Below are 26,153 nucleotides of genomic sequence, written 5' to 3' on the forward strand. Positions count from 1 at the left end.
AAACACACACACACAGTAGGAAATGCAAACATTCCAAACATACCAAAGGATCTGTGGGATTATCATTCTCCAAACAGCCCAGAGTAAAATATTTCCAGCATATGGAAGCACTATGGGGTGAGGAAAAGAATCAAGAATTTAACTGTCTTATTCATGAACTGCATGTGAAAAGTTACCTGAGGGGGGATGGAAATGACCTGATCTCTTTGATGTCCAAGGAACCGCTGATAGTGTCATATTAAGTCTCTGCATTTTTCTGGCTAATTTGATGGGAATTTGTATTGCCTCAGTTCCTTAATGACTCAATGGGTGGTCACTGTTGTGTAAGCCTAAGGCTCTTGTAAAACCTATTGATGTCAGTGAAAACATAAATGTTTTTTGCATTAGGAGGTCATTCCAACTTTGCACAGATGGCTGAGCACTTGTGACTTACTGCATTCGCTGTCACCCTCTGGAGTGAAATCCTGGCTGGGGTGCGGCACTAGCACAAATAATTCTTCCCAAGACCTGTGCAAATGTAGACCAACAATATGGGTTATCATTTGCATTTAATACCTTCTTATTAGTCATTAGGATCGTCAGCTATTTTTCTTGCACAACTCCTGTGCCTTTAACAGCTACCTAAAATATAAACATTTAGCAGCTGAAACTTGCTCTCCACCCAACTATACTTCCATGTCCACCAAATGATTGATGCCATCAACTCTATCAGAAGCATTTTTTAAAAATTGTTTTTTATTAAAGATTTTCTTGGGTTACAAAAGTATGTGCATTGTCTCTATTTTCAGGTCATAGAGTCTTTTCTACAGATCAGTGACATTTGATGTGAGATAATATTGGCAGCATTTGTGATATAAGCAGAATGCTCCTAGAGTAGTTCTTTTCTTGGAGAAGAGAAATGTACCCTGCTGGCAGTTGAGAACCACCTGAGTGTTCAGGTAGGATTGGGGAAACTCACTATTAGAATAACCTATCCCTTGGAGTTGTTGTGAGAATAAAATGAGGGGACACAACTTGTACACTGCCCAGAGCTCTCTTGAGGAAAAGTGGAATTAAATTATAATAGAGGAAATGGATGAAAAGAAAGTAAATTACATTATTATTGCTGATATTATTGTTATTATTCCCTTACAAAAAGACATATTATCCCCCCCCCCAGTGATATATACGTTCCTCAAATAGTAGGTAATTAGGGAAGTGGATAATGTTGTTCTATTTTAGAAGACTATCTGTGTGCCCAAGCAGATAAGTGGCTATGTACAATATACTAGCTTTTATATGTCTACTCAGTGGAGTTCAGTGGCAACTCCCAGATAAGTAGGTATAGCAGGGGTGGCTAATATGTGGCTCTCCAGATGTTCCTGGAATATAACTCCCATCGTTCCTGACCATTGGCCATGCTGTCTGGGTCTGGTGGGAGCTGGAATGCACCAACATCAGGAGGGAAACAGGTTATACAGTCTTAACAAGGAGGGGAATAGACAGAGTGACTCACCGCCTAAGACCGTTTTAGGCAATAGGTGTCTCTGAAAAGTCATGCACACATCTATTTCAACAGTTAGATTTGGCCTCCCCCCCTCCCCCTGCTGATCATGCATAAAGTTCTACCAAAACATGCAAAACTAGTTTGAACTGAGGCGGAATGTGGCGGCGGGAGGGGATGTGGACTGTGGGCAATGATGGCTCTTCAGCATCTTCTTCTGTTACAATAGCCTCCCAACCTCTCATGGATTCATGTGTAGTCTATCTCTTTTCTCTGGGATTCCTGGTGGCTTGAGTATGTGTGCACCACACTTTTACCACTGCAGTTTTTGTATGAGTGATGGCACAACAAAGGGTTATTTAACCACCAGTGATTGCTTAGCGGTCTTTGCTGTAAAGGTTTTCCATCTTTCCTAACCTGCTGGGTGGATAGCAACATTATTATAGTTTAGTCATGAAGTGGTGTTGGACTTGAATTGTCTCTGGAGGTGGAATTGGGAATTTCACGTTACTATTCTGTGCTTGTTTAGAAGAGACAATAAAGTTCTTGTCTAGCTTCCTGTAAGACATCTGCAGCCCCTATCCCAACATTTGTTTCCTTCTGCATACAAGATGTATGATGTCTGTACCAACCAACTTTTTGTCCCTCCTCTCCATGTCACTTAGGCACTTGCACACAACTTGGGCTAACATCACAACTATATTTCCATATGTAAACACCTCACACCATCAGTGTAAGTCCTAATTTTCTATGAACTATTTCCCTTTTGTCTCAGCTTATGCCACAGGCTTGCTTGTTTTTAAAGCACATTTTCAAGTTAAAATGAGATAAAAGATTTCCTTGGAGCATAAGGAGAGGCAAGATTTTGATTCTAAACAGGATTCTCACTTTAATCCACCCTTTAGGCTGGTTCTGAGATCACAAGAAGAAGAAAAATCCTCTCAGGGTATAACAGTATCTGAGCTGGGCATTTGTGAACAGCAAGAGTGAGAACCATCCATCCTTTTTCTGTGGCTTTAGGGTCCGCAGCATTAACTGATTTTCTTAATAGTGTGCCTGCCCCCTATGTGTCTGTTGCTTTTATTTGCCTTCATTTTAAAAAGAGAACTTTTCTAGTTCCAGTGAGGCCTGGCTGGCAATGCTGAAATTCCTTTGCCTCTGTTTGTTGCTCTCCTCGTGGCCAGTTTCCATGGTGACCCAGATTCCATGCAAGCTGGCGGAGAGCCTAGCAAAACCCCATACCTCAAGGTCTCCTTGGAAAAGAACACCCCCCCCCCCCCGCTTTCCAAAGAAAGCACAGGGAAGAGGGAAGAGAATAAACACATATCCTCGCCTTCCCTTCTAGCATGCATACACACTGTGTCATCTTTTTCAGTTTGTGTGCTGGGAGTGAGAGAGTATGTTGATTGTTATTATGTTTTAGGGCAACAAGTACCAACAGCTCACTCCTCCATTCCCTGGCATACGCTCCAAAATTACCACATCGCGCTAATATTTCAACATTAGCAAATACTCCAGATGGTCCACATTAAAATTCCAGTACTGTCTCATTTGCCGACAACAGCTTGCTCCTTAAATTATTTCCCGAAATGAGAACCATATCTAAGCATTTAGCAATGTTTGGTGCATGTGTGTGTGAGAGAGCGAGCATTTGCACACACGCGCATGGGGTTGATGGAAATCAGAGACAAACGAGGAAAGGGAGGGAAAAAAGAGGCCGAACCTTTCCCTCTTTGTTGCTTGAAATGGGAGTTTTCCCTGTCTGTATAATGGGCAGGAATTAAAATGCCCAAGTGCCATCGATTTTTGTGGAAATTATACTAAACGACTAAACAACAAAACTTTTTGCAACCATTGTATTTGCAGGAGGTGAACAAGAGGAATATTAGCACAACTGGAATTCACAATTGCCCTGGAATTAATTTTGATGAAGGGTATATAAATATTATAAATAAATGTTCCCCTTTGACCTGAACAAAGAAATTAGGGTCACAATATGACCTCTAGTTGTTGCCACCTTGAAGATTTATCCTTCCCCTTCTCCAGATTTTTGGCAAACTACTGTAAGAGCAAAGTGAAAGAGAACATGGAAACACAATTAATATAGTGCCAAATCATTGTTTGGCGCTATGTCTGAATGCATCAAGTGTTTTTATATAGACACATTTAGCAGTTTGTGTGAAAAAGGCCATCGCAACTCCAAAAGTATTTACATTCTTATTAAGGCCTCATGTGCACAATCACAAAACTGACAAGTATTATTACGTTTCTGAGGCTATTAACACCAAGACACAACCAGAGTTGCCCTTCTGTTTGCAGAGGGGGATGCAATTCACAGGAGGTTCCTGTTGGAGGAAGATTCTTTTTGCCAATTCCCTCCAACTCCTTCCTGCAACATCTCCTACACTATGCCAGAGAGATACCAGACCTCTGCAGATTTGCAAGAGAGTATAGAGATATGCAGGAGAAACAGGCCACATTGGGAATGAGATACTGGTGAAAATAGGCTCCCAGCTCCCACCAGGAGTGCCCTGTGTGAAGTTCTGTTCTCCAGTGCACCATTTTTGCCTGCCTTTGTTGAAGAATTTCACCATAACAAGTTTTATAAACAGGTTAAAGGAGCTCTCTGTTGATACACCAAAGTTTGATAACCTCAGTGAGCTGGAGTGGCTTTGTTTCAACTTCTCTTTCTCTCTCTCTCACTCAGATTATGACATACCATGAGTGAGTGAGAGAGAGAGAAAGAGAAGTTGAAACAAAGATTATATGGACCCAGAGCCAGAAAATGAAGGACAGAATCTATCTTAGGGCTACTGCACAAACAAAATGGCAGCAACTGTGTATGTCATCAAAAGTGCATGTACCAGGCAACTCCTGCTCTTTGGTACATGTACAGGTATGACTCAAACATGTGACATCTGTTTGCCCCTCACACATTTTATACATTCTTTTGTTTACTGCTTGTAAAACATTTTGTGTATCTATTAACATGTAAAATGGTTCTGTCTCAGCTGTTGGGAGATGATCAACAAGAAGATGGGAGAGAATTCACAAAGAAATACTTCCCTTCTCAACCTTGGCCCCAAGCCCAGTTGCAGCTGTAAGTTATTGCCTGACCCTACTGTACTGTACTTGAAAAAGAAGATGGAGAGAGAAGGCAGGAATATTCTCTCCAGTCATTATATACAAATACATTGAGAAGGTTTGAGGGGAACCAAAGCTAGTCTCATTAAACCAGGGTAGCATGGTATCAAAAGGTGAGTTGAGAAATATATTATGTCAGAAGCAGACCTTCATTTATTAATTTATTGCACCAGGCCCCATATTATATAGGGACCTTTGCTAGTTATGCACAAAATTCTCACGTTTATATACTGGAATCAGACGGCTTTAGCCATAAATGGGCTCTTGCTTCCCAGTTCATAATTTGTTATATTTCTACCTTTATTCTTTAAATGTGTGACTTCTTGCATAAGAAAAATAAATCTTTAATAACATTACTGTAGTGTGCAATTCTGAGGTGCAACATGCCAAAAAATTGGTAAGTTTTATAATGCAGTGGCTTTTAATTTCAGTGTCAAATCACTGAGATTGCAATCCTTGTATATGAACAATGTTGTATATCCAGAATGTTAATTGCATGACATAACTAATTGGTCCTTTAGTTTAATAGATGCCAATTTACAAGCAATGTCTTGCATTCCAACAAACTCCCAACATTTTCATTCTCTGGTGTAGAAAGAGCTTTGCGGTTAGCAATGTTCTTAATTGTAATTAAACACCTGATTAATTAGTGCAGCTGAATTTTATTTTGCAATTCTTGCAACATATAGGTGTTAGGTAGATGGTGGTTTGGATTGCTGTGTTGTCATCACTGAAGAAATATAGTTTCACAGTAAATGTCAGGAATTCAGTGAAAGTTGATAGCTACCCATAAAACCTAAGTTTTCAGAGACCAATGGGAAATGCCAGATAATTTTTTTACAATTGAGAATACACCTCAGTGACATTCAAGTCCCATTGGTCTGATCTCTCAAGGAAGACCCTCCCTCCCAAATCCCCTCAACTCACTTCAGTGAAGTCTGTGGAAAACCTACATCTGGCCTATTTTTCTTAAAGGCTTCAAACTGTTGTCCTTAATAGAAAAGGCTTCAAGAGGAACGTGCTCCACCTCCTGCATTGACACATTTAGTCCAACTTTAATCCAACCAATGCACATTAAAAATTTCCAGTATTATGTAAAGGGCAAAGTATGCTGCATACTTGGAAACCCAGAAGCCACAAATCCCGTGAGCTCCTTTAGGCATGTGGAAAGCTTGTATGTGCCCAGCAGGACTTTCAGCTATTTTCCTTAACAGCTCCTCCCCAGTGGCAACATTGCAAACTATTTTTAAAGTTCTTCAGCCCTAGAAAAAACAGCCTGTAAACTAAGCCGAGAGGCTGTTGTTGGGAAGAAAATATAAACGTTTTGCAGATGGTACTGAATTAGATTGCAGTTTTATGGATTGTGGTCTTATGTGCCAGGGCTTTGCACATTGCCTTGGGGGCTCTCTGTGAAACCAGGGTCCACATATTCCACACTTTGCAGAGAAAGACATTTTTGTGCTGCTGGATCTTTTCACATCACCTGACTCTACAGGAGCTCATCACATAACTACTAATGTCTCCATAGGGTAGATGGAAACTAGTTACCCAAGTGCAGAACTACACATCACATATAAAGATGCACAATAAAACTCTGATGACAGCTTCTAATAAACAAGTGGACTTTCACTAAAAAGCAGAAAGATTTCTTGATCCTCCCATTTCCCCCTTGAAACTCCCCACCCCTTGTGTGTTCTTGCCAATGGGGGTCCAGATGAATATTTACCTTATAAACATGTCCTTATAGGTTCTGAGGAAAATTTGGGGTGAGATGCAGTACAAAATCCGTTAAGCGCCTATTCTCCTTTCTTTTTCCTCTCAAAGCAGCAACCATCAGAATGTTATTATTATGCTTGTTGATTATGTAGCACCCCCAATCTGTCTTCTAAAAGAGCATTATGGAACATGAACTTAAAGAGTATTGATCTAGGAAGCCCCAATTCTTCATGAAACCCAGTTCAGAATGAATAGTAATTCACTGTAAGAGAAAACTACCACTTCAAGCACATAAAGAGTTTGTGCAATGTGATCAAATAAGCTGACCAAAGGCTCTTTCGCGACCTCTGCTGGATAGTAGAAGAGTTTAGCACTTGAACACCATAAGCAGCATTGCATTTTACAGGTGCATAGCACCTCCCTACTGAATTTTAAAATACTGCTCTGGTTGATCAGCACTTTGATCTGAACCAGGTAATAGGTTCACCTGCAGTGCATCGCTGAAATTTGAGGCTCCAAGGTATGCCACTGCAGGTGAACCTATTACCAGTGGCATACCTTGGAGCCTCAAATTTCAGCGATGCCCTGTACCCCACCTTCCATTCAACATCATAGTTGTGGCGCCCCTGAGGCTCCACATCCAGTGTGACTGAATCAGTCACACTTCCCTAAATCTGCCACCTAAACCCAAAGTTGCTTAACAATTAATAACTTTAGCTGCAGAGGGCATGGCACTGCCCTTGTAGGATTCACCAGTTCTTTTCCTGTTCAGCTTGAAGTACCTCAGTCATAAATCCAGCTTCAAAGATTAGTACATACTGTGTTTTTGATTTACTCTGTCTCAAATTCTCATGCCACCTAAAATATTTATGTAGCAATTGGTAAAATATATTCAATTTTGTTGCTGCGATACTGTTGCACTCATTTGCTTTCAATAGAAGTATCTCTCTTGTCTTCAGGAAAACTTGCTTGTTGAATTATCCCTGAAAGCTAGCCTATTACAGTGGTGCCTCGCAAGACGAAATTAATTCGTTCTGCGAGTCTCCTAGTCTTGCGGTTTTTTTGTCTTGCGAAGCACGGCTATTAGCGGCTTAACGGCTATTAGCGGCTTAGCGGCTATTAGTGGCTTAGCGGCTATTAACGGCTTAGCGGCTATTAACGGCTTAGCGGCTATTAACGGCTTTAAGAAAAAGGAAACAAACTCGCAAGACATTTCGTCTTGCGAAGCAAGCCCATAAGGAAATTCGTCTTGCGGAACGACTCAAAAAACGGAAAACTCTTTCATCTAGCGAGTTTTTCGTCTTGCGGGGCACCACTGTACAGTGGTACCCCGCAAGACGAATGCCTCGCAAGACGGAAAACCCGCAAGACGGAAAACCCGCAAGACAAAAGGGTTTTCTGTTTTGGAGGCGCTTCGCAAGACGAATTTCCCTATGGGCTTGCATCGCAAGACGAAAGCCCATAGGGAAATGCTGGCGGTCGGGAGCAAAGACTTTCGCCCACAGCCGGCCTTCAGAAGAGGACCTCTTCTGAAGGCCGGCGGGGGGCAAAAGTCTTTGCTCCCCCCGCCTGCCTTCCCCCCCGCCTGCCCCGGGCGATCTTAAAATGCTGGCGGGCGGGAGCGAAGCGTTCGCTGCCGACCCCCAGCATTTTAAAATCTCCAAGGGACAGCAGAGAAGTCTCTGTCCCGGGGAGATTTTAAAATGCTGGGGGTCGGGAGCGAAGCGTTAGCTGCCGACCCCCAGCATTTTAAAATCTCCCCCTGTCCCGGGGAGATTTTAAAATGCTGGGGGTCGGGAGCGAAGCGTTAGCTGCCGACCCCCAGCATTTTAAAATCTCCCCGTGTCCTGCCTTCCCCCCCCGCCTGCCCCGGGCGATCTTAAAATGCTGGGGGTCGGGAGCGAAGCGTTAGCTGCCGACCCCCAGCATTTTAAAATCTCCCCCTGTCCCGGGGAGATTTTAAAATGCTGGGGGTCGGGAGCGAAGCGCTGCCGACCCCCAGCATTTTAAAATCTCCCCGTGTCCCGGGGAGGTTTTAAAATGCTGGGGGTCGGGAGCGAAGCGCTGCCGATCCCCAGCATTTTAAAATCTCCCCGTGTCCCGGGAAGGTTTTAAAATGCTGGGGGTCGGCAGCCCGACCCCCAGCATTTTAAAATCTTCCCGGGACACGGGGAGATTTTAAAATGCTGTTCCGAAGGGGGGGGTGGGGACACCTGCCCCAGCCGCCCCACTTCGGAAAGCTGTTCCGAAGTGGGGAGGGGGGTGGGGACACCTGCCCCAGCCGCCCCACTTCGGAAAGCTGTTCCGAAGTGGGGCGGGGGGGGCGGGGACACCTGCCCCAGCCGCCCCACTTCGGAAAGCTGTTCCGAAGTGGGGAGGGGGGGCGGGGACACCTGCCCCCGCCGCCCCACTTCGGAAAGCTGTTCCGAAGTGGGGAGGGGGGGCGGGGACACCTGCCCCCGCCGCCCCACTTCGGAAAGCTGTTCCGAAGTGGGGCGGGGGGGGGCGGGGACACCTGCCCCAGCCGCCCCACTTCGGAAAGCTGTTCCGAAGTGGGGAGGGGGGGGCGGGGACACCTGCCCCCGCCGCCCCACTTCGGAAAGCTGTTCCGAAGTGGGGAGGGGGGGCGGGGACACCTGCCCCCGCCGCCCCACTTCGGAAAGCTGTTCCGAAGTGGGGAGGGGGGCCGGGGACACCTGCCCCCGCCGCCCCACTTCGGAAAGCTGTTCCGAAGTGGGGAGGGGGGCGGGGACACCTGCCCCCGCCGCCCCACTTCGGAAAGCTGTTCCGAAGTGGGGAGGGGGGGCGGGGACACCTGCCCCCGCCGCCCCACTTCGGAAAGCTGTTCCGAAGTGGGGAGGGGGGCGGGGACACCTGCCCCCGCCGCCCCACTTCGGAAAGCTGTTCCGAAGTGGGGAGGGGGGCGGGGACACCTGCCCCCGCCGCCCCTCTTCGGAAAGCTGTTCCGAAGTGGGGAGGGGGGGCGGGGACACCTGCCCCCGCCGCCCCACTTCGGAAAGCTGTTCCGAAGTGGGGAGGGGGGGGTGGGGACACCTGCCCCAGCCGCCCCACTTCGGAAAGCTGTTCCGAAGTGGGGCGGGGGGCGGCAGCCCGACCCCCAGCATTTTAAAATCTTCCCGGGACACGGGGAGATTTTAAAATGCTGTTCCGAAGGGGGGGGTGGGGACACCTGCCCCAGCCGCCCCACTTCGGAAAGCTGTTCCGAAGTGGGGAGGGGGGTGGGGACACCTGCTCCAGCCGCCCCACTTCGGAAAGCTGTTCCGAAGTGGGGCGGGGGGGGGGCGGGGACACCTGCCCCCGCCGCCCCACTTCGGAAAGCTGTTCCGAAGTGGGGAGGGGGGGCGGGGACACCTGCCCCCGCCGCCCCACTTCGGAAAGCTGTTCCGAAGTGGGGAGGGGGGGCGGGGACACCTGCCCCCGCCGCCCCACTTCGGAAAGCTGTTCCGAAGTGGGGAGGGGGGGCGGGGACACCTGCCCCAGCCGCCCCACTTCGGAAAGCTGTTCCGAAGTGGGGCGGGGGGGGGCGGGGACACCTGCCCCAGCCGCCCCACTTCGGAAAGCTGTTCCGAAGTGGGGAGGGGGGGGCGGGGACACCTGCCCCCGCCGCCCCACTTCGGAAAGCTGTTCCGAAGTGGGGAGGGGGGGCGGGGACACCTGCCCCCGCCGCCCCACTTCGGAAAGCTGTTCCGAAGTGGGGAGGGGGGCCGGGGACACCTGCCCCCGCCGCCCCACTTCGGAAAGCTGTTCCGAAGTGGGGAGGGGGGGCGGGGACACCTGCCCCCGCCGCCCCACTTCGGAAAGCTGTTCCGAAGTGGGGAGGGGGGGCGGGGACACCTGCCCCCGCCGCCCCACTTCGGAAAGCTGTTCCGAAGTGGGGAGGGGGGCGGGGACACCTGCCCCCGCCGCCCCACTTCGGAAAGCTGTTCCGAAGTGGGGAGGGGGGCGGGGACACCTGCCCCCGCCGCCCCTCTTCGGAAAGCTGTTCCGAAGTGGGGAGGGGGGGCGGGGACACCTGCCCCCGCCGCCCCACTTCGGAAAGCTGTTCCGAAGTGGGGAGGGGGGGTGGGGACACCTGCCCCAGCCGCCCCACTTCGGAAAGCTGTTCCGAAGTGGGGCGGGGGGCGGGAACACCTTCTGAAGGCGGGCAGGGGGCGAAAGTCTTTGTCCCCCCTGCCTGCCTTCCCAGGGGCTTTTAAATCGCCCCGGACAGCGGAGAAGTCCTCCGCTGTCCGGGGCGATTTTAAAATGCCGCCCGCCAGCATTTTAAGATCGCCCCGGACAGCGGAGAAGTCCTCCGCTGTCCCAGGGTTTTTTAAAATGCTGGGGGTGGGAAGAAAAGCCCTTGTGTCCCCCCCCAGCCTTCAGAAGAGGTCCGGGGGCAGACTGTCCCCGGACCTGGTCCGAAGGCGGTTTCCCTAGGAACGCATTAATTGATTTTCAATGCATTCCTATGGGAAACCGTGCATCGCAAGACGAAAAAACCGCAAGACGAAGAGACTTGCGGAACGAATTAATTTCGTCTTGCGAGGCACCACTGTACAGTAAATATTTGGTTGCAGATTGGAGGAGTTGAGACCATGAGTAAGTATTGGAGACAACATGCTGCTTACCAGATCATGATTCCTAGGACTATGGCCTTAAACTACCTTGTCTTTACCTCCCCACATACCCTTATATACAGACCAGAAGGAACAAAAATATTAAGTTTGAATCCTGCCATGGGGAATTATGGCAAAAACCACATTGGTCCATATTACCTGAAAAATTAGGTCTTAATCGTGGCAATTAAAATAACTCATGGTATGTGTGCCACTCAAAGGAAAGAAGAAAGCTAAAACAAATCTGTAGTTTTACAGTCTTAACTGGACTTTCTCCCTGTAGCAGTTTCTCTCTGTAGTCGTTTTATCCATCCCTCTCCCTCTGCCTTGTTCTTGTTGCAACTGACTCATACTGACTCTGCTGAAGTGAAATATACACACCTTTCCTTAAAAAGCTATGAGTGAAATTTACAAGACAGTTTTCCCCTCTGACCAGATGCTGCAGAACTCATTAGAGACCCACCGCATATCTCACAAAGTTCATTCAAAGAACCAGTTACTAACACATTTCTTTAATATAAATACATGTAATATAAATGTTAACAGGATTTCTATGGCATTGGGAAGGAGATCTGTAATAAAAATATACAAACTGCAAATCTTCTTTTACCTTCTTCAGAAATGCTTGTGTAAAATTATTTTAATGCCTAATACTCAGAAGCAGTGTTTAGGACAGACTCATAGAGATCATAAAAGAAAGTTCAGATTGTTTGTCTCTTCTGCTTGATCTAAACATCCAATATGATATAGCGTTTCTGGTCTGGAGAGGTCATACAATCAGCTTGCAACCAAATACCAAACAGAGACTAACATTAACCATACACAGTTTGGTTAATGTTTACTGCTACTGGGAACAGTTCATTGGCTCATATCACAGACCCCAACAATGAAACATGATGTAAAAACAACAACCCTGACACGTTTTAAGGAATTATTAATTTACACACACTTATTGTGTGCAGCTTCTAAGGCTCTGATATATCTACAAAGACCTAATAATCAGTGACTCAGGATTGGAAGTTTTACAAATGTTTTCTTTCCAAGTTAAAACAGGTAGATGTGGATGAAGTGCTGGAAACATTTTAATTACTGCAAGAAGTATCACAGGCACACTAGTTTCCTGTTGGAGGAATATTTTCATGAAGGTACTGCAAAGCCAAGTCAGTCCATTTCATTTCTTGCTCTTTTACAGATTCTGTTGTGCCACCATTGTCTTGTTCTGGTTCAGGAAGCTCATTCTGAGAACAGAAACATATTAAATTATATAAAATGTTTTAAAAAGCAATAGCATCTAGAAATATTTGACACTGACGGATTAGGGACCAATAAATGCTTGGCAGGGGGTTGGACTTGATGGCCCTTGTGGTCTCTTCCAACTCTATGATTCTATGATTCTATGAAATGTGACTCAAAGAAAAATGTATCTCACATATCTGTTAATGAAGTATGCCAGAAAAAATTGCAATTCCAGCTATGTCTATATTTTGGGAGAACATTCTCTGTGTGTGTTTTCTGCCTGATGTCTCTGTGTGTATCCCCATTCCTGTTGACTCTCCTTGATCTCTTGGAAGCTTTCGTTACCATAAACCATGACATCCTCCCAGAGTAGTTTTGTGGGACAGGTTATTTGAGGCACCGTTATGGTGAGTCTTCCCCTACTTGCACGTCCACTACCAGAGAGTGGCATTGGGGGACTTCTATGGCTTTTGCTCCATACTATCCTTTATATTGTTTAGCATCTACTGGTATATGAAGCTACTTGCAGAGGCCACTCAGGAATTTGGGGAATGGTGTCACCAGAAAGCTGATGACCACCAACCCCATCTCTCCTTACCACAGTGAAACTGTGCAAGCACTGAACCATTGCTCACAGGGAGTTATCGACTGGATAAGGGTCATTAAAGTGATCTGCAAAGGACTGTACTCTCCCTGAAGGAGCAGGTATATAGCTTGTGGGTACATTTGGAATAATATCTGTTGATAGAATCCCAAATGGCTTCAGTAGCTATTTCCAGCTCCAGTTGATATGCCAGCTTTGATTCTTACTGCCCCAAAAGAGGCTGGCCAAGTTATTCATGCATTGTTAAACTCCTGGTTTAACTATTGTATCATGCTCTGTGTAAGGCCAATCTTGAAGGAGGTCTGGAAGCTGCATCAAGTGCAGAATACAGCTGCAAGTGTGGTGAGGGGTGTGATGAAGAGATCTCGCATTACATCAATTCTGCATCGACTGCACTGGCTATCTGCTACCAGATTAAAAATATAGCTATTGACATTGAAATTCATTAACTGCTTAGAACTCAGTAAGTATACTCAATAGATATGGTTAATTGTGCAGTGTCCTGAGATAATTTTCTCTGCGATGGCTCCCAGCACATAATGAAACTCCCTCCACTGTCTTGGTCCCTCATGCTTTTGTGTTGGCAAGTGACGATTCAGCTCTTTACAACAGGCATTTGAGAGAGTCAAGAGCTAAAATTTACTAGGTGGGTGAACTATACATACACTGTAGTATCATTTTCCACTTCAGCTAAACATGCTCACTAGAGCCAGTTTCTTGTACTGTGTGGTATCCTAATCCAACAAATGTGCACAGATACAGATAGCACAAAATGTGGCTCTGGAAAGTACAGTTTTAAATTGTTTTTAATACATTGCATTTTAATGCTGAAGCCCACTATGGTACTTTAAAATAAATAAACAACCAAGTACTTTTAATGAGGCAATTCTGACCTGTTTCAATATTGCTACAAAAGATGTGAAGGAAGCCAGGATCCCCCACGAAGCGTGCAAACCCAGCTACAAATTACATTTAACTATGCTTGCAGTGGGAAGTTACCCACATTAGCAATATGAGTCAAATATTGGGAACCGCGCTTGCCTCATACCATGCAGTTTTGCCCCTGGTTGCAAAAGGTTAATTCATTTATTATATTATTATTATTATTATTTAAAGTAGGGCTGTGTGCATTTGGGCGTCACCCCCCTGATGAGGAGAAAGGAGGCACAGAGATCGGCCCCTTTCCCGAACCAGACTAGCACCGTAAGGTAGATACTGCCCCCCCCCCCCGGCCATGTGGTTAGAGGTCTGACCAAGGAAAACCAATTCAGGGCCAGGCTCTTAAGCGCCCACTCTACTCACCAGCGGTATTGCCACATCTTCGTAGGGCAACTTATCTTCCCTCCACGCGTCGTCGATCAAATCGAGGATCCGCCCGTCTCTCTGCACTTCGCTGTCCATCTTCGTGCAGATCGGGGAGAACCAGGGCTGCGTTATAAAGGAGGAGGCGTCCACGTCACCCACGGGCTTCGGACCCTGATCCTAAGCGTACCTGCGCTTTGCTTTCATTCGGAAAAGGCAGGCGGCTTGGGACAACCGCCGTCGCCCCGCTCCTGTCACCCAACAGCTTCTCACCTAAGAAGCGCCACTGTTTTCCAAACCTCGGAGGCAGAGGAAGTGACATCACAGGAAGCGGCTCCAGAAGCCGGAAACCCATGGAGATGGGGGAGAAAAAGAAGAGAGCGTCGCTAGTCTTACCCAAACAACGCGGGCGGGAGTCGCGAACCAGAGAGCGACTCCCAAGTTCTGAGGTAACCGGGGCGTGGGGGCGTGGCTGAGTGGCTCGCGCGGGAGAAGAGAAGCTCGACACTCTGTTTCGCCGGCCGTTATCCCTGGCGCGGCGTTGGTCGGGCGGGCTCGTTTCTCTTTCCCCGGGTGACGGGAGATTGGCGAGGCGTCCCTTCTTTCTCCTCTGCTCACCTGGGCGCGCGCCGCCTCCTTGGCCTTTGGCGCTTCGCGGGCAGCAGAACCGCCTCTCCCTCGCGGCGCTATCCTCGGTCATTACGCGCGCCTGTGAGGTAACGTGTGCACGCGACCCACGCGCGGTACTGCCTCCTGGCTTCTGCCCTCCGCCGGCTGGGAGCGCGGAGCTCTGGCCCTCGGTGGCGACTTGGGCGTGGAGATTCGTCTCCAAGGTCGGCCCTTAGAAAGCAGCGCCTTGTAAAAGCGGCCAGGGGGAAACAACAGCGCCCTTTTACTTCCATGCTGCGAAAAGCTCCCTCTCCTCCTCCTCTTCCTCGAGGGACAGGAGCCACTGTCAGTCGGAGGCGGCAAATTCCAGCTCAGTGCTGGCCAGAGGCCATTTGCTGCAAGCTCCCCTTTTTCAACAGCGGGAAACGTTGGCGACCTTTTGCCTGCCCTGCCTGCAGCAATTCAGCCCGTGTTTTATAGCTTTTTGCAGCCCAGCTCTGTGTTGCACTTACTTGTTTGGAAGCAAAGCGCCACCGTTCAGTTCACTCCCAAGCAGCTTGTGCTTCTGATTTTACAGATACAGTACTTGTTTTAGCAAAGCATTTCTTTGTTGTGCTTAACTCTGGATGTGTTTTTGAATTAACACTCTTTTGTTACCACCCGCCCCTTTCACCTGAGGCCTTTTAACCGCTTGCAGCTGTAAACCTTGCAGCTTAAAAGTTTTTATCGTATTGCACCCACATCAGTTATTTGTCGAAGGCAGTGTATCCCAAACTTGGGTCTCCAGCTGGTGTTGAGTTACAACTCCCATGATCCCTAGCTGTTGGGACCAGTGGTCAGGGATGATGGGGGTTATAGTCCCAAAACAGCCGGCAAACCCAGGTTTGGGGAAACGCTGGTCTAAGGCTTTTTATACCACCTTTCGCAGAAGTTTTTGGGATAGTCTTGCGATACAACCACCACCATGAAACGAGCAGTTAAAAGCAGCAGGAAAGCTAGGTTTGCTGAAAAGTGCAGTACTTTAAAATTTATTTAAAGCATGCATATTAGCCATATAGCATACATATGTAGACATACATGGCCTACATGGGAAAAGGATACTCAACAGCCCATTCTTCAATATTTATACATTGCATGGGTGTGTTAAGCATCTCGTTGAAACAAACCTGGATAACATAACATCTGAGGCGACATTTTTTCTTTTTTGTGTTACAATCAGGCTTAATTATTATTGCAATATAAAGTACTACTTAAGAGCTTCAAAAATAGAGACTTCAGCAACAGCCATATGTGTACATATCTAGAATTATGCCCAAATGAACAAAGTCAGACTGAATAAAAAAAGAATAGGGAGGGGGGGGGTGACTTTGTAAGGAACAGCAAGATACTCAAGTTGGGTAGCACAAATCTACCGTATGTAGCTCAATAGCTATCTTGCATTTGTTTTAAAAAGATGCTGAGTTTCACAAGCAGTAATATGTTGCTTACATTTATAAATTTGTCACTCAGAAAACCTTGGAACAATACACATCTTTGTGAGAAACTTTACAAAACCTTTTATGTTTATAGCAGGGGTGGAGAATAAAATCTGTCTGGTGGCCCAGATGGGTGGGGGGACTGCCCATCTGTCAGTCACCTGGCATAATCATTGCCTGTCAGCCTGATCCTGTTTCCCACCCTTCTCCACGCATTAAATTCAAACAATTTGATGTGGAGAAGTATGCCTTGCCTCTCCAGGTGTTGAACCTTCGCCAGTGTTTACCAGTCTCTAGAAGTGGCTCACCTTTCTTATCTGAGATCTTTGCATTTCCCTCATGTGTGCTCACAAGTTGACCTTTCCAACTTAAGCTTTCTGGGGGGAAATATTAAATGAGTGAGTTTTATTTTAAAAAATAATGTAAGTATGTTTTTTGGTATATTTTTAATTGGGTTTTAGCCTACATTATTAAATCAGCCCTTGAGGCAGGCATACAGAGGATACACACATCAGAATCTTTCACCCTGGATCTTTTTTTCTCTAAAATGGCTTTCATCACTTTCTATAGTTCCACCAGAAGATAAACTCATTAGTACCTGGATGGCTAATATTTCGTAACTCTATGTTTGATGCTCTAAAAGAGAGCAGGGCACAAATACAGCAAAAAAATTGCAAACAAGCTTTTTATGTAGAAAGGCCCATATAATTGGTACTTTTGGCTTTATATCAATGTAATCTGCAACAATGTAATCCCTTTGTTATCGGAAACAATCCACATACTTTACTAAAGCACTTGCAAAATCCAGATAGCAAGCGAGTAATAACTCTGGTTTGTTATCTTGCAATTTATCTTTCATTTATAAAGTGCTTAAGGTGCTTGATATGTGGCCTACAAATTTATTGAAGTGACAGCTATTCCCTGCATACTTAAAGTAAACTGTGTAAATCTTCACCTTTCCTTTTCTCAATTGTCAGACACATCTCACATTTTGCAGTCACCTAGAGACAGAGATTGGACATGGTGATGGATTACTGTGGTATAACCTTTATTTTGCTTACTTTTTTAGCTGCCCTAAAGGATGTGATTTCAGGATGGAGGCATTGCTAGAAAGAATACAGGGCAGGTATGTGTATACAAGTACTAGTTATTAATGGCTTTATTCAGATGCATACATTACACAAATGCATAGATTACACTGAACCTGGAAGATGGGTTTGCACATGTGCTTCACATGTCAGTTTCTTCTCAGTCCCAGATATGATAGTTACTTCCACAATAATTGCGTTCACAGCTCCTGTTTTGCTAGCATTATGTGAAAGAATTGTGCTCTTCTCTGGTGGGTATTACCATTTTGACAGAAAAATAGCAGCTACAGCTTCCAGAATGTCCTTATGAAGCTGCTCTTCCTGAAATCCTCTAGAACAGGGGGCCCAACCAGTCAACCGTGATCGACAGGTCGACCCCTGGGTGATCGTGGTTGATCGCAGGATCCTTACCGCTCGCGTTGTTTAGAATCATGTCTCTGCCCCCCCCCTTGGTCTTTCGCTGCGTCACATTTAGTAACAACTTTGGTCTGCCCCCCCCCCCACTGGTAGATCACTGACAGTTTCCCCCCCTGGGAGTAGATTGCATCTCCTGGGAGCTGGACATCCCTGCTCTAGAACATATTTTCCTCTTTGATCTTGTTGTTTTCATTAAAGGGACAGTGTATCTGTGTTTCTTCAGCTTTCTTACACAGAACTTGACACCCTAAGAATCTTGGTTTTTTATTATTGAACAAACATATTTTCCTTATGTGTCAGTCATGTCTTTGGAAGGGTCAGAAACTGCAAAGATGTAACCCATGTTTTCAGGAGATCAGGCTGTTGTCCAGCAATCCCTCACAAAGCATCGGTCCTATTTTTACCTTGCTTAATTATTATTCCCATTTACCCACAGCCACCTCAGTTGTCACTAAAATAACACAAGTCTTTGATAGCCCAATTCTTAAAAACAGATTAAATTGTGCAAATGGATGTGCAGATCTCCATGATTTCCATTACATAACAAATACATTTAATATTTTTACTGTAGAGTAGTTTACAGACCTTTAACATAAACCTTGAAATTAATTAGCATATACTGGGAAATCTAATCGTAGTTAGGATGCAGTCTGTAAAATGAAAGATGTAAACATAGACATATTTGAAACAAAAAAAGCAGACCTATAGTGAAACATGATTTAAAATACTCAGCACTTTCATAATGTATCAACAATGTGTGAAAACAAGTTGCCAAGTTCTAAATGTTGGTGCCGCTCCTGTTTTTAACATTTGATGGTTTGGGGTTTGGGGGATGGCTAGGAGGGGCTTGCATATTTGTGTGTGTGTGTCCAATGCTACAGCACCGTGGAGCTTCCTTTCTTGGCCAAGCTGTTATTGGCCTCATAAAGGAAAAAGCAACTTCTTACACCCTAAGGTAAAATCCCCAATTCTGAGCATCACTGTGGCTTATTCTCTGGTCTCCTGGCACAACAAAGTGAAGTTTTAAAACCACAAAGTTAGTGTCTTTAGAATTTTTGCCTCTATAGAAAAGCTGCCAAGTTGCAAAAATATTTGGACATTCTTGGGAAAATGAGGCATTTCAAACTCCACTTAACACTTCCCTGTTGTTGTGCTTAGGATTTGGAGTGGACCACAAAGTCCAAGCCTGATAAATTCAAATTAGCTGAAGCCCTTCTGGTCACTTTCATTTTTAAAAAATAATATGACCCCTGGTGTTATGCAGCTTCCCAGCTTTTATCCTTGTGAGTGTATTGTGGGCAATCATTGTATGCTCAAGTTACATTGCATTGCCCCGTTACATGCTCTCTGTTAGTGCTTTTGGCTGGAGGAACCCATCCCTTAGCATGGCAATAAAAGGATCCAGGAGAAGAGAGGTCTTTGGAAGTATTACCATTGCCTGATTATTATGGTGTGTATGAGAGAGTGAGAGAAGCAAAGAAAGCTTTGCTTACCTGGTATCTCTCTCCGGTATCTGCTCCATGATTAAAGCAACCGTGCATGGTTTAACATGGAAAAACAGCATTCAAATAAGGGATGAGGATAATGTATTTATTTTTAATAGAAGTTTCCAGACTTCATGTGAAGCAGAACTACAGGAGCTGATGAAGCAGATAGACATAATGGTGGCTCATAAGAAAGCTGAATGGGAAACTCAAACCCGGGCACTAGAATCCTGCTTGGATGTGCGAGAGCAGGAACTGTCTTCTCTCAGGAATGCATTGGATGAGAAATGTAAAGAGGTACTTTTATAGCTTTGGTGCGATGTGTACTTGTCTATGCTTTCCTTTCTGAAATTTCACTGTAGGCTGTTTCACTGCATAAAGTTGTACCCCCTCTTGTCGAGAACCTGCTAGTCATCAAGAATCAGCCTCACGCCAAGTTGGATTCAAAAAGCCTAATAGCCACATTTATTGTGCACAGCAAAAATACATCCTCTCTGCCTCCAGCCCAACGTTTGTTCTGCCTCGTACCCAAAAAGTAACCAACACAAGAATGCAACTTTTGCCTCCGCCCGCAGACAAAGAAAGTGCCATATATGGGCATAAGGTCATCACACCAGATCCCGTAATAAATCAGGTTATGCTACGTGGGCCAATCATTAGTCTAACATGAGGTGTTCACGCGCTCATCATGCTCCAAGCAATGTCTCGTGCTGTAAAATCACCGTGCAATGATAAAAGCTTTTGTTCATGCTTTTATGTACAAACAACCATTTTCCCACACCCTCTCATCTTTCCTATATCCTTTTATCAGTTTATGAATGCTGAATCAAAAATCCTGAAAGACTAGCATTACAACTTCAGCATAAAAAAGGAGTAAAATATTCCAATTCTAAAAAAATCTGGAGTAAATAAAATGTATTCACCTGGCTCCAAAGGTGACATTGGGCTTGGCATCAGTAAATCCTCATTGAGGGAGAGAATTCCATAATGGCATCATCAGCCCAGGAAAGGCTATATCCATGGCCACTACCTATCTCACTTGTGGGCTGGGGCAGGCGTGGGGAGACCTCACAGCAAGATCTTTGAGCTTAATGCTGAGGCAGATTCATGTTGAAGAAGATAATCCTTCAGGCACTCTGGTCCCAAGGTGTTTTGGGCTTTAAAAACTTTATACTGTGCTCAGAAACAGACTGATAGCCAGTGTTTTTCCAGAACTAATGATTAGCCCCAGTCAATATCTTTTCCACAAACTTTTGTATGAAGTAACATTTCTTCAGCCTTCAACGACAATCTTAAGTACAACTCATTACACAAGTCTAAAAGAGGCTACCAGAGTGTGAATAACTATAGCCACGTTATATGCACACGAAGCCCCGTAGTAATTGTGGGGCAGAGCAGTATTTTACTGCATCACTTTCTTGAATGAAACTACTGAAGAACAGTAACCCAAATTCCCATTTGGGACAACTGAACCTGAAGGATCCCATGCTTGAGGTATCTAAAGCTGCTGAATATTCCAGGAGAGTTGGAAGGTTTGCCTTGTCCTTCTCCCAGGATAGGAACCAAGCCTTCTCATTTTGTTTAACATAATATATTATATTCCAGATATCGGTTTAAATTTTACTTTCCACTTTAGAATGTGACACGGCATCTTGGATTTATTCTGCAGCTGTTTCATTGTTACTGTGTATAGCTGGCACAGACAGTGTGCATTCTTTTTCGAGTTCCTTATTGTGGCAGGCTATTAATCTCACTTCTGAATAGGCTAATTATAGGCTTATTAAAATGTAATGAAGGCCTCCCTTTGGGAGCACAAACAATTTCTAGGAGCAGCACAAGCTTGTTCTGACACTATTTCCAAACCTCACACTGTGTCTACCTTGGCTCAAGAGAGAAAGTATAACCTGTGTTCCATGTTCCAATCAATGTTAATGTGGGCAGATGTGCTACCTCCTCAGTTTTGTAGATTGTTGCTACTTTGGGAGGGAAATGGAGTTGCTTTGCAGGTGTTCTTGCTCCTCTCTCCACCTTGGGAATTTAGAACATGCCAGGGGCAAAAGAGACACTTGCTCTATCCCATTTCACTGATCAGCCAAATCAGTGGTCTTCTGTTTTCCTTGTTACACTTGGGTAGACTCAACCACTTATTTGTGGTGGAGAGATCATTGTAGCAAAGTTTGAGGAAAATAACGTGTAGAGAACCCTTCCTTAATTGTGCTGTACAGGATGATTTTCACAGTTTCTTCACTATAGTGACTTTTTCCATTGTCCCATAAAAGTTGGAAAATAAAAGGAGAGGGTTTCTGCTGTTGGTCAAATGACATTTGGTGGCTTTCAGATTGAAAGGCTGTGTCAGCGACTAGAAGGGATGGAACAACTGAATCGTGATATGACTATGGAATATGAACAGCAGTTACGAAAAGTCCAGGAAGAGGTGAGCCTCCTCAAGTCCAGCTTTTATTTTATATTGTAGGTTACTGTATGATATTGCCATGTCTATAATCTTGTCATCTCATATATATATATACACACACACACACACACACACACACACACACACACATATATACACACACACACACACACATATACACACACACATACACACACACACTGTATTTTTTGCTCTATAGGACGCACTTTTTCCCCTTCAAAAATGAAGGGGAAATGTGTGTGCGTCCTATGGAGCGAAGACGCCATAGCCCCGCGACCCTCTCCCGGCTGCAGAGGTGACGCGCGGCTATGGCAGGAACCTCTATAGCCGCGCGTCACCTCTCCAGCCGGGATAGCGCGTGCGGGGCTAAAGCAGCCCCCCGCGACTCTCTCCCGGCTATAGAGGTGACGCGCGGCTATTGAGGCTCCTGCCATAGCCGCGCGTCACCTCTTCAGCCGGGAGAGCGTGCGCGAGGCTAAAGCAGCCCCCCGCGACCCTCTCCCGGCTGGAGAGGTGACGCGCGGCTATGGCAGGAGCCTCTACAGCCCCACGTCACCTCTGCAGCCGGGAGCGTGCGTGTGGGGCTAAAGAAGCCATAGCCCCGCGACCCTCTCCCGGCTGGAGAGGTGATGCGCGGCTATGACAGGAGCCTCTCCGCTGCGCCTTTCCGCTGCTCCCTGACCTGCTCTTTGGGGCTGGTGGTGGGCTTCCCCCCGCCAGCCCCAAAGAGCAGGTCGAAAGGAACCTGAAGCCTGGAGAGCGAGAGGGGTCAGTGCACACCGACCCCTCTCGCTCTCCAGGCTTCCAAGGTAGCCGCCTGAACAGCACCTTGTTTTAGAGCGGGAAAACAAGAGGGGGAAAGTTCTCCCCCTCTCTGTGCAGCGCCTCCTGCCGCTTCACTGAAGGGGTGCTGGGCAGAGAGGGGGAGAATTTTTTTTCTTGTTCTCCCCCCTCTAAAACGAAGTGTGTCCTATTGTCCGGTGCGTCCTATGGTGCGAAAAATATGGTGTATATATATAATATGATGCAGTTTACATGAAAGTGCAAAAACAGGAACCTGAATCATGCATATGTCAATTCTTCCTAAAACCTTTTAACATCCCCTTTTAAACTTGTGGAATTTGCAGTGATTGCTGTTTTGCCTATTTAATGGATGCAAACATTCAGCAGTTATGTTATTGCAATGGGCATAAAAAGTGCAGTTTATTTTCTACATAATCACTGTGGGTTTTAACATGGATGTAAACATAAAAAGGTTTTGCTTCACGAAATGTTTGCAGACTTTCCCTCTATGGCGTACTTTTATTTCCAGGAATTTAGAGAAAGTTTAATTTAAAGTAAGTACTTGATTGTTTTTAGTTCAACGAAGTCAAGCGGTATTAATAAGAGAACAGTTCACATACAGCTGAGTATGTCCACTCATTATTGGGAAAATGCCGATGGCATACATCAAGAGTGGGGGAACCTGGAGCTCTCTAGCTGTTGCTGGAGTCCAAATCCCATCATCCTTGACCATTGGCAATGCTGATGGGAATTGGAATAACATCTTTGGGCCAATGTTTTCCTGTCCACATCATATGTGTACCTTGATTTGTTCCTTGTTTTACTCCATTGGGAGATCTCAAATAGCTTTACTTCTCTACTATCTGTAGAACACTCGTTAAGCCTGGCATTTTCAAATATCTAGTTCATTTATATCATGTAGACTTTTCACTTACATATATAAAAAATCTCATACCCTTCCATTCCTTTTCATAATCTGTGTTAGCCCTTTGGTTAGCTGACCCTTAAGAAAAACCACCTTATTAAATATCTTTAAGAGCTGAGTTTAATAAGCTATGTTAATTAACTCTAAAGCCTAGGCTCATTTTGGCATCTTTTCTTGCTAATAGATAAAAACATTTTGCCTTCTAAGCTCCACTTCTTTTTGCTGGTGGTAGTACAGTGGGCGCTCGGGTTGCGAACGTGATCCATGCGGGAGGCACGTTTGCAACCCGCAGCTCTGAGTCTGCACACGTGCAGGTTGCGATTCGGCATTTCTGCACATGCGCAAAGCGTGATTTAGTGCATGTGTGAGTGCTGAAACCCAGAAGTAACCCATTCCGGTACTTCCGGGTTTGGCAACTCAAAAACGTGCAACCTGAAGCGTCTGTAACCCGAGGTATGACTGCATATCGTTCTAATGGCTGTTGAGCTGCCTTTGCAAAGTCAGTTGGTAGCTTCAATTTGTTTGGGTGTGTTGGGGGCACCTCAGCTCAGAGTATTAAGTTCAAATCTTGCTTTCCCTGTGCTAATGGTTCCTTCAAACCACAGTTGTGTGGGGTGGACTGCTTATATTACAGCAGCTTCTCTGTGCATTATTCTCATGGGGAATTTGTGTCAGTTTTCTTCCTGGGGCCTTGTCCTATATGTTTCCTTGCTGTTTTCAGTGAAGTTTACTTCAAGTAAGTGTATATATGGTTGCAGCCAAAATCTGATTTTAAAAAAAATATTCTGTAAGAAAATAAGGAACAAAGGGCTTGCTGTACTGCAGCTATTTCACTATAAGGAGTTGGGTGCTGTGACAGCTTTTCATGTTTGGCCTTCGCTTTTGTCCTCCTTTCTTCTTTCTTGTCAGCTGCTTGAAGTTAAATGCCATATGAGACTTGTAATGCATTAACCTTTTTCTCTGGAGAGTTGGTTCAAGTGCGGCCTACTGTAGGCCATAAATAAAATTAATTTTGTGCTGTTGCTTTAGCAATCTGAAGACATCTGTCTACATTTTTAGAAGTCTTTTCATTCCAGCATGAGTAATGGTGCTTGTTTAGGAGATTCCCCCATGGGGATAGTAAGGATTCTGCCAAGCAAGATTGAGGTGCAGTGGCAGATATTTGCAAAGGTTGGAAGCTGGACTGGCAGCAGTATGGGGGCAGTCAGGAGGGCTGAAGAGTGTTAGCAATTCAGTAAGTATAGCAGAAGGCAGTCTATGTGTATACTAGCACTAGAGTGTGTAGTGTCACAATTTTTACTCTTAAGTGGTGCCCCCTTTTAAGAGTAGTGGTACTGCTATCTGGAATTCAAATCCACATTTGAATTATAAAATTACTGTAATTTTAAGCACTTGGTCCACAACTAAAAATATCCCTCTCAATACATGCAGCATTACTAAGAGACCGACTTGAGTGACTCTTAGTGCAGATCCAAGTCATCAGACCTGAGCATCCACATCTGCCGCCTGCCATGAACCACTGTTGGCATTATTGGCAGCACCAGCAGCAGATACGCTCTGTACTTATAATAATAATTTATTATCTTGCTAATTATGCTGTTTTAAATGTGCACCTTGTATTTGACTTCCTTTAATAATGTTTTCTTTTAACGTTTAAGATAATGTTGTTAACCTTGCGGCGTTAAATGTACATTCTGTAGTTTACCTCCTTCGTAATCCTTTATTTTGAAATCTTTAAGACAATATTTTAGTTTCCTGTTACTTATGTTGCTTTGAGTTTATACATTATATTTCACTTTCTTCAGTAATGTTTTATTCTGGATTGTTTGATTTGGTGTTTTAATGTCAGTTGTAAACTGCGAGATTTTTTTCTAAAAAATATAAATAGGTATGGAAATGAAAATAATAATAATAGTAGTAGTAGTTTAATCTTTACTGCAAACTGTCTGTTCTCTTTACAGCATTTCCAGAGTTGTTCTAGACTGCCTTAAATCAAGATTCCTATTTTAAATGTATACTTTTTCTGAATAAGTATGCATGCCATGGATGCTATAAGAGTTCAAACACTGATAGCTCATAGTTCCCTGCCAGTTCCCTCCCCACTTCTTTACAATTGCTTCATCATATTTTCTGATCTATCATAACTTCAGTCTACTTTCTGTTCTCTCTTTCCCCCTTCTTTATTTTCTGCTTTGCGGTCTTTTATTATTTTGTGAGTTGTCGGTTTGGAGGGAGTTAGAATAGGGATTTAATGGGAATATTTACTTTTGTGGGTTGTATTATTTTTTTCCTTCCTCCATTTGTTGTAATAATGAAGTGTCCAAATAAAAAATAGAAAATCCATAATAAAAATGTATCCTACAAAGTTGCAATATTGCTTCAGAAAACCTGTGTTCCTCTACAGCACCAATCACAATGCTGTGAATTGCCTTGCTTTTCATACAGCTAGCTAGGCTGAAGAGAAGCTATGAGAAACTGCTGAAGAAACAACTGAAAGAAGCAAGGAAATTACCCTCCAGGAGCCAAGAGGAGGACCAATCTGAAGTAAGCATCCTGACTAAGAAGTTAGAGGTAAGTGCATAAAATGCAGTCCTGGTCCGGGTTTCATAAATTCAGAACTATGGAACTCAATGGGGCTTACTTCTGAGTAGATATGAATTGGCCTTTAGTTTCTTTTCTCTAGTGCTTTCTGAGCAAATATGTTTTCAGCTGTTTTTTATATACATTTGCATGGTCTCTTTGGAATCTGATGTACAAGCACTGGCGAGCACAATATTCATCAGATTTCTGAGAATGTGTGGAAGAATAAGTGCTTTATTTTTGTTCAGTATGCT

General features: G+C 44.9%; 2 protein-coding genes across 7 annotated transcripts in view; one reads left to right on the top strand and one right to left on the bottom strand.

Annotated features, from left to right (window-relative positions):
• Nucleotides 1-11,458: 11,458 nt before the first annotated feature.
• Nucleotides 11,459-14,403, bottom strand: ANAPC13 (anaphase promoting complex subunit 13). The gene is made up of 2 exons (XM_081192804.1): nucleotides 14,105-14,403; nucleotides 11,459-12,200 (listed from the first exon to the last, which is right to left on the bottom strand). Exons 1-2 carry the CDS (start codon nucleotides 14,201-14,203, stop codon nucleotides 12,075-12,077), a joined length of 225 nt encoding a protein of 74 aa, XP_081048930.1. The 5' UTR covers nucleotides 14,204-14,403; the 3' UTR covers nucleotides 11,459-12,074.
• Nucleotides 14,404-14,467: 64 nt separating this feature from the next.
• Nucleotides 14,468-26,153, top strand: part of CEP63 (centrosomal protein 63) — a 30,301-nt gene continuing 18,615 nt past the window's right edge. The window contains exons 1-5 of one of the 6 annotated variants that reach the window (XM_081192614.1): nucleotides 14,468-14,553; nucleotides 17,258-17,314; nucleotides 19,297-19,474; nucleotides 21,516-21,611; nucleotides 25,765-25,890. In XM_081192614.1, coding sequence (XP_081048740.1) covers nucleotides 17,283-17,314; nucleotides 19,297-19,474; nucleotides 21,516-21,611; nucleotides 25,765-25,890 — 432 coding nt within the window. In that variant the 5' untranslated portion in view covers nucleotides 14,468-14,553; nucleotides 17,258-17,282. The other 5 variants (XM_081192617.1, XM_081192613.1, XM_081192615.1 and 2 more) reach the window with 5 other exon arrangements.

This window comes from Podarcis bocagei, assembly GCF_964188305.1.
Source record: "Podarcis bocagei genome assembly, chromosome: 4".
In the NCBI taxonomy this organism is placed as follows: domain Eukaryota; kingdom Metazoa; phylum Chordata; class Lepidosauria; order Squamata; family Lacertidae; genus Podarcis; species Podarcis bocagei.

Coding starts and splice junctions, on each gene's coding strand:
- ANAPC13 (XM_081192804.1), bottom strand. CDS start 14,203: ATGGACAGCGAAGTGCAGAGAGACGGGCGGATCCTCGATTTGATCGAC. Junction 12,201..14,104: donor AAGATGTGGCAATACCGCTG/GTGAGTAGAGTG, acceptor TTCTGTTCTCAG/AATGAGCTTCCTGAACCAGA.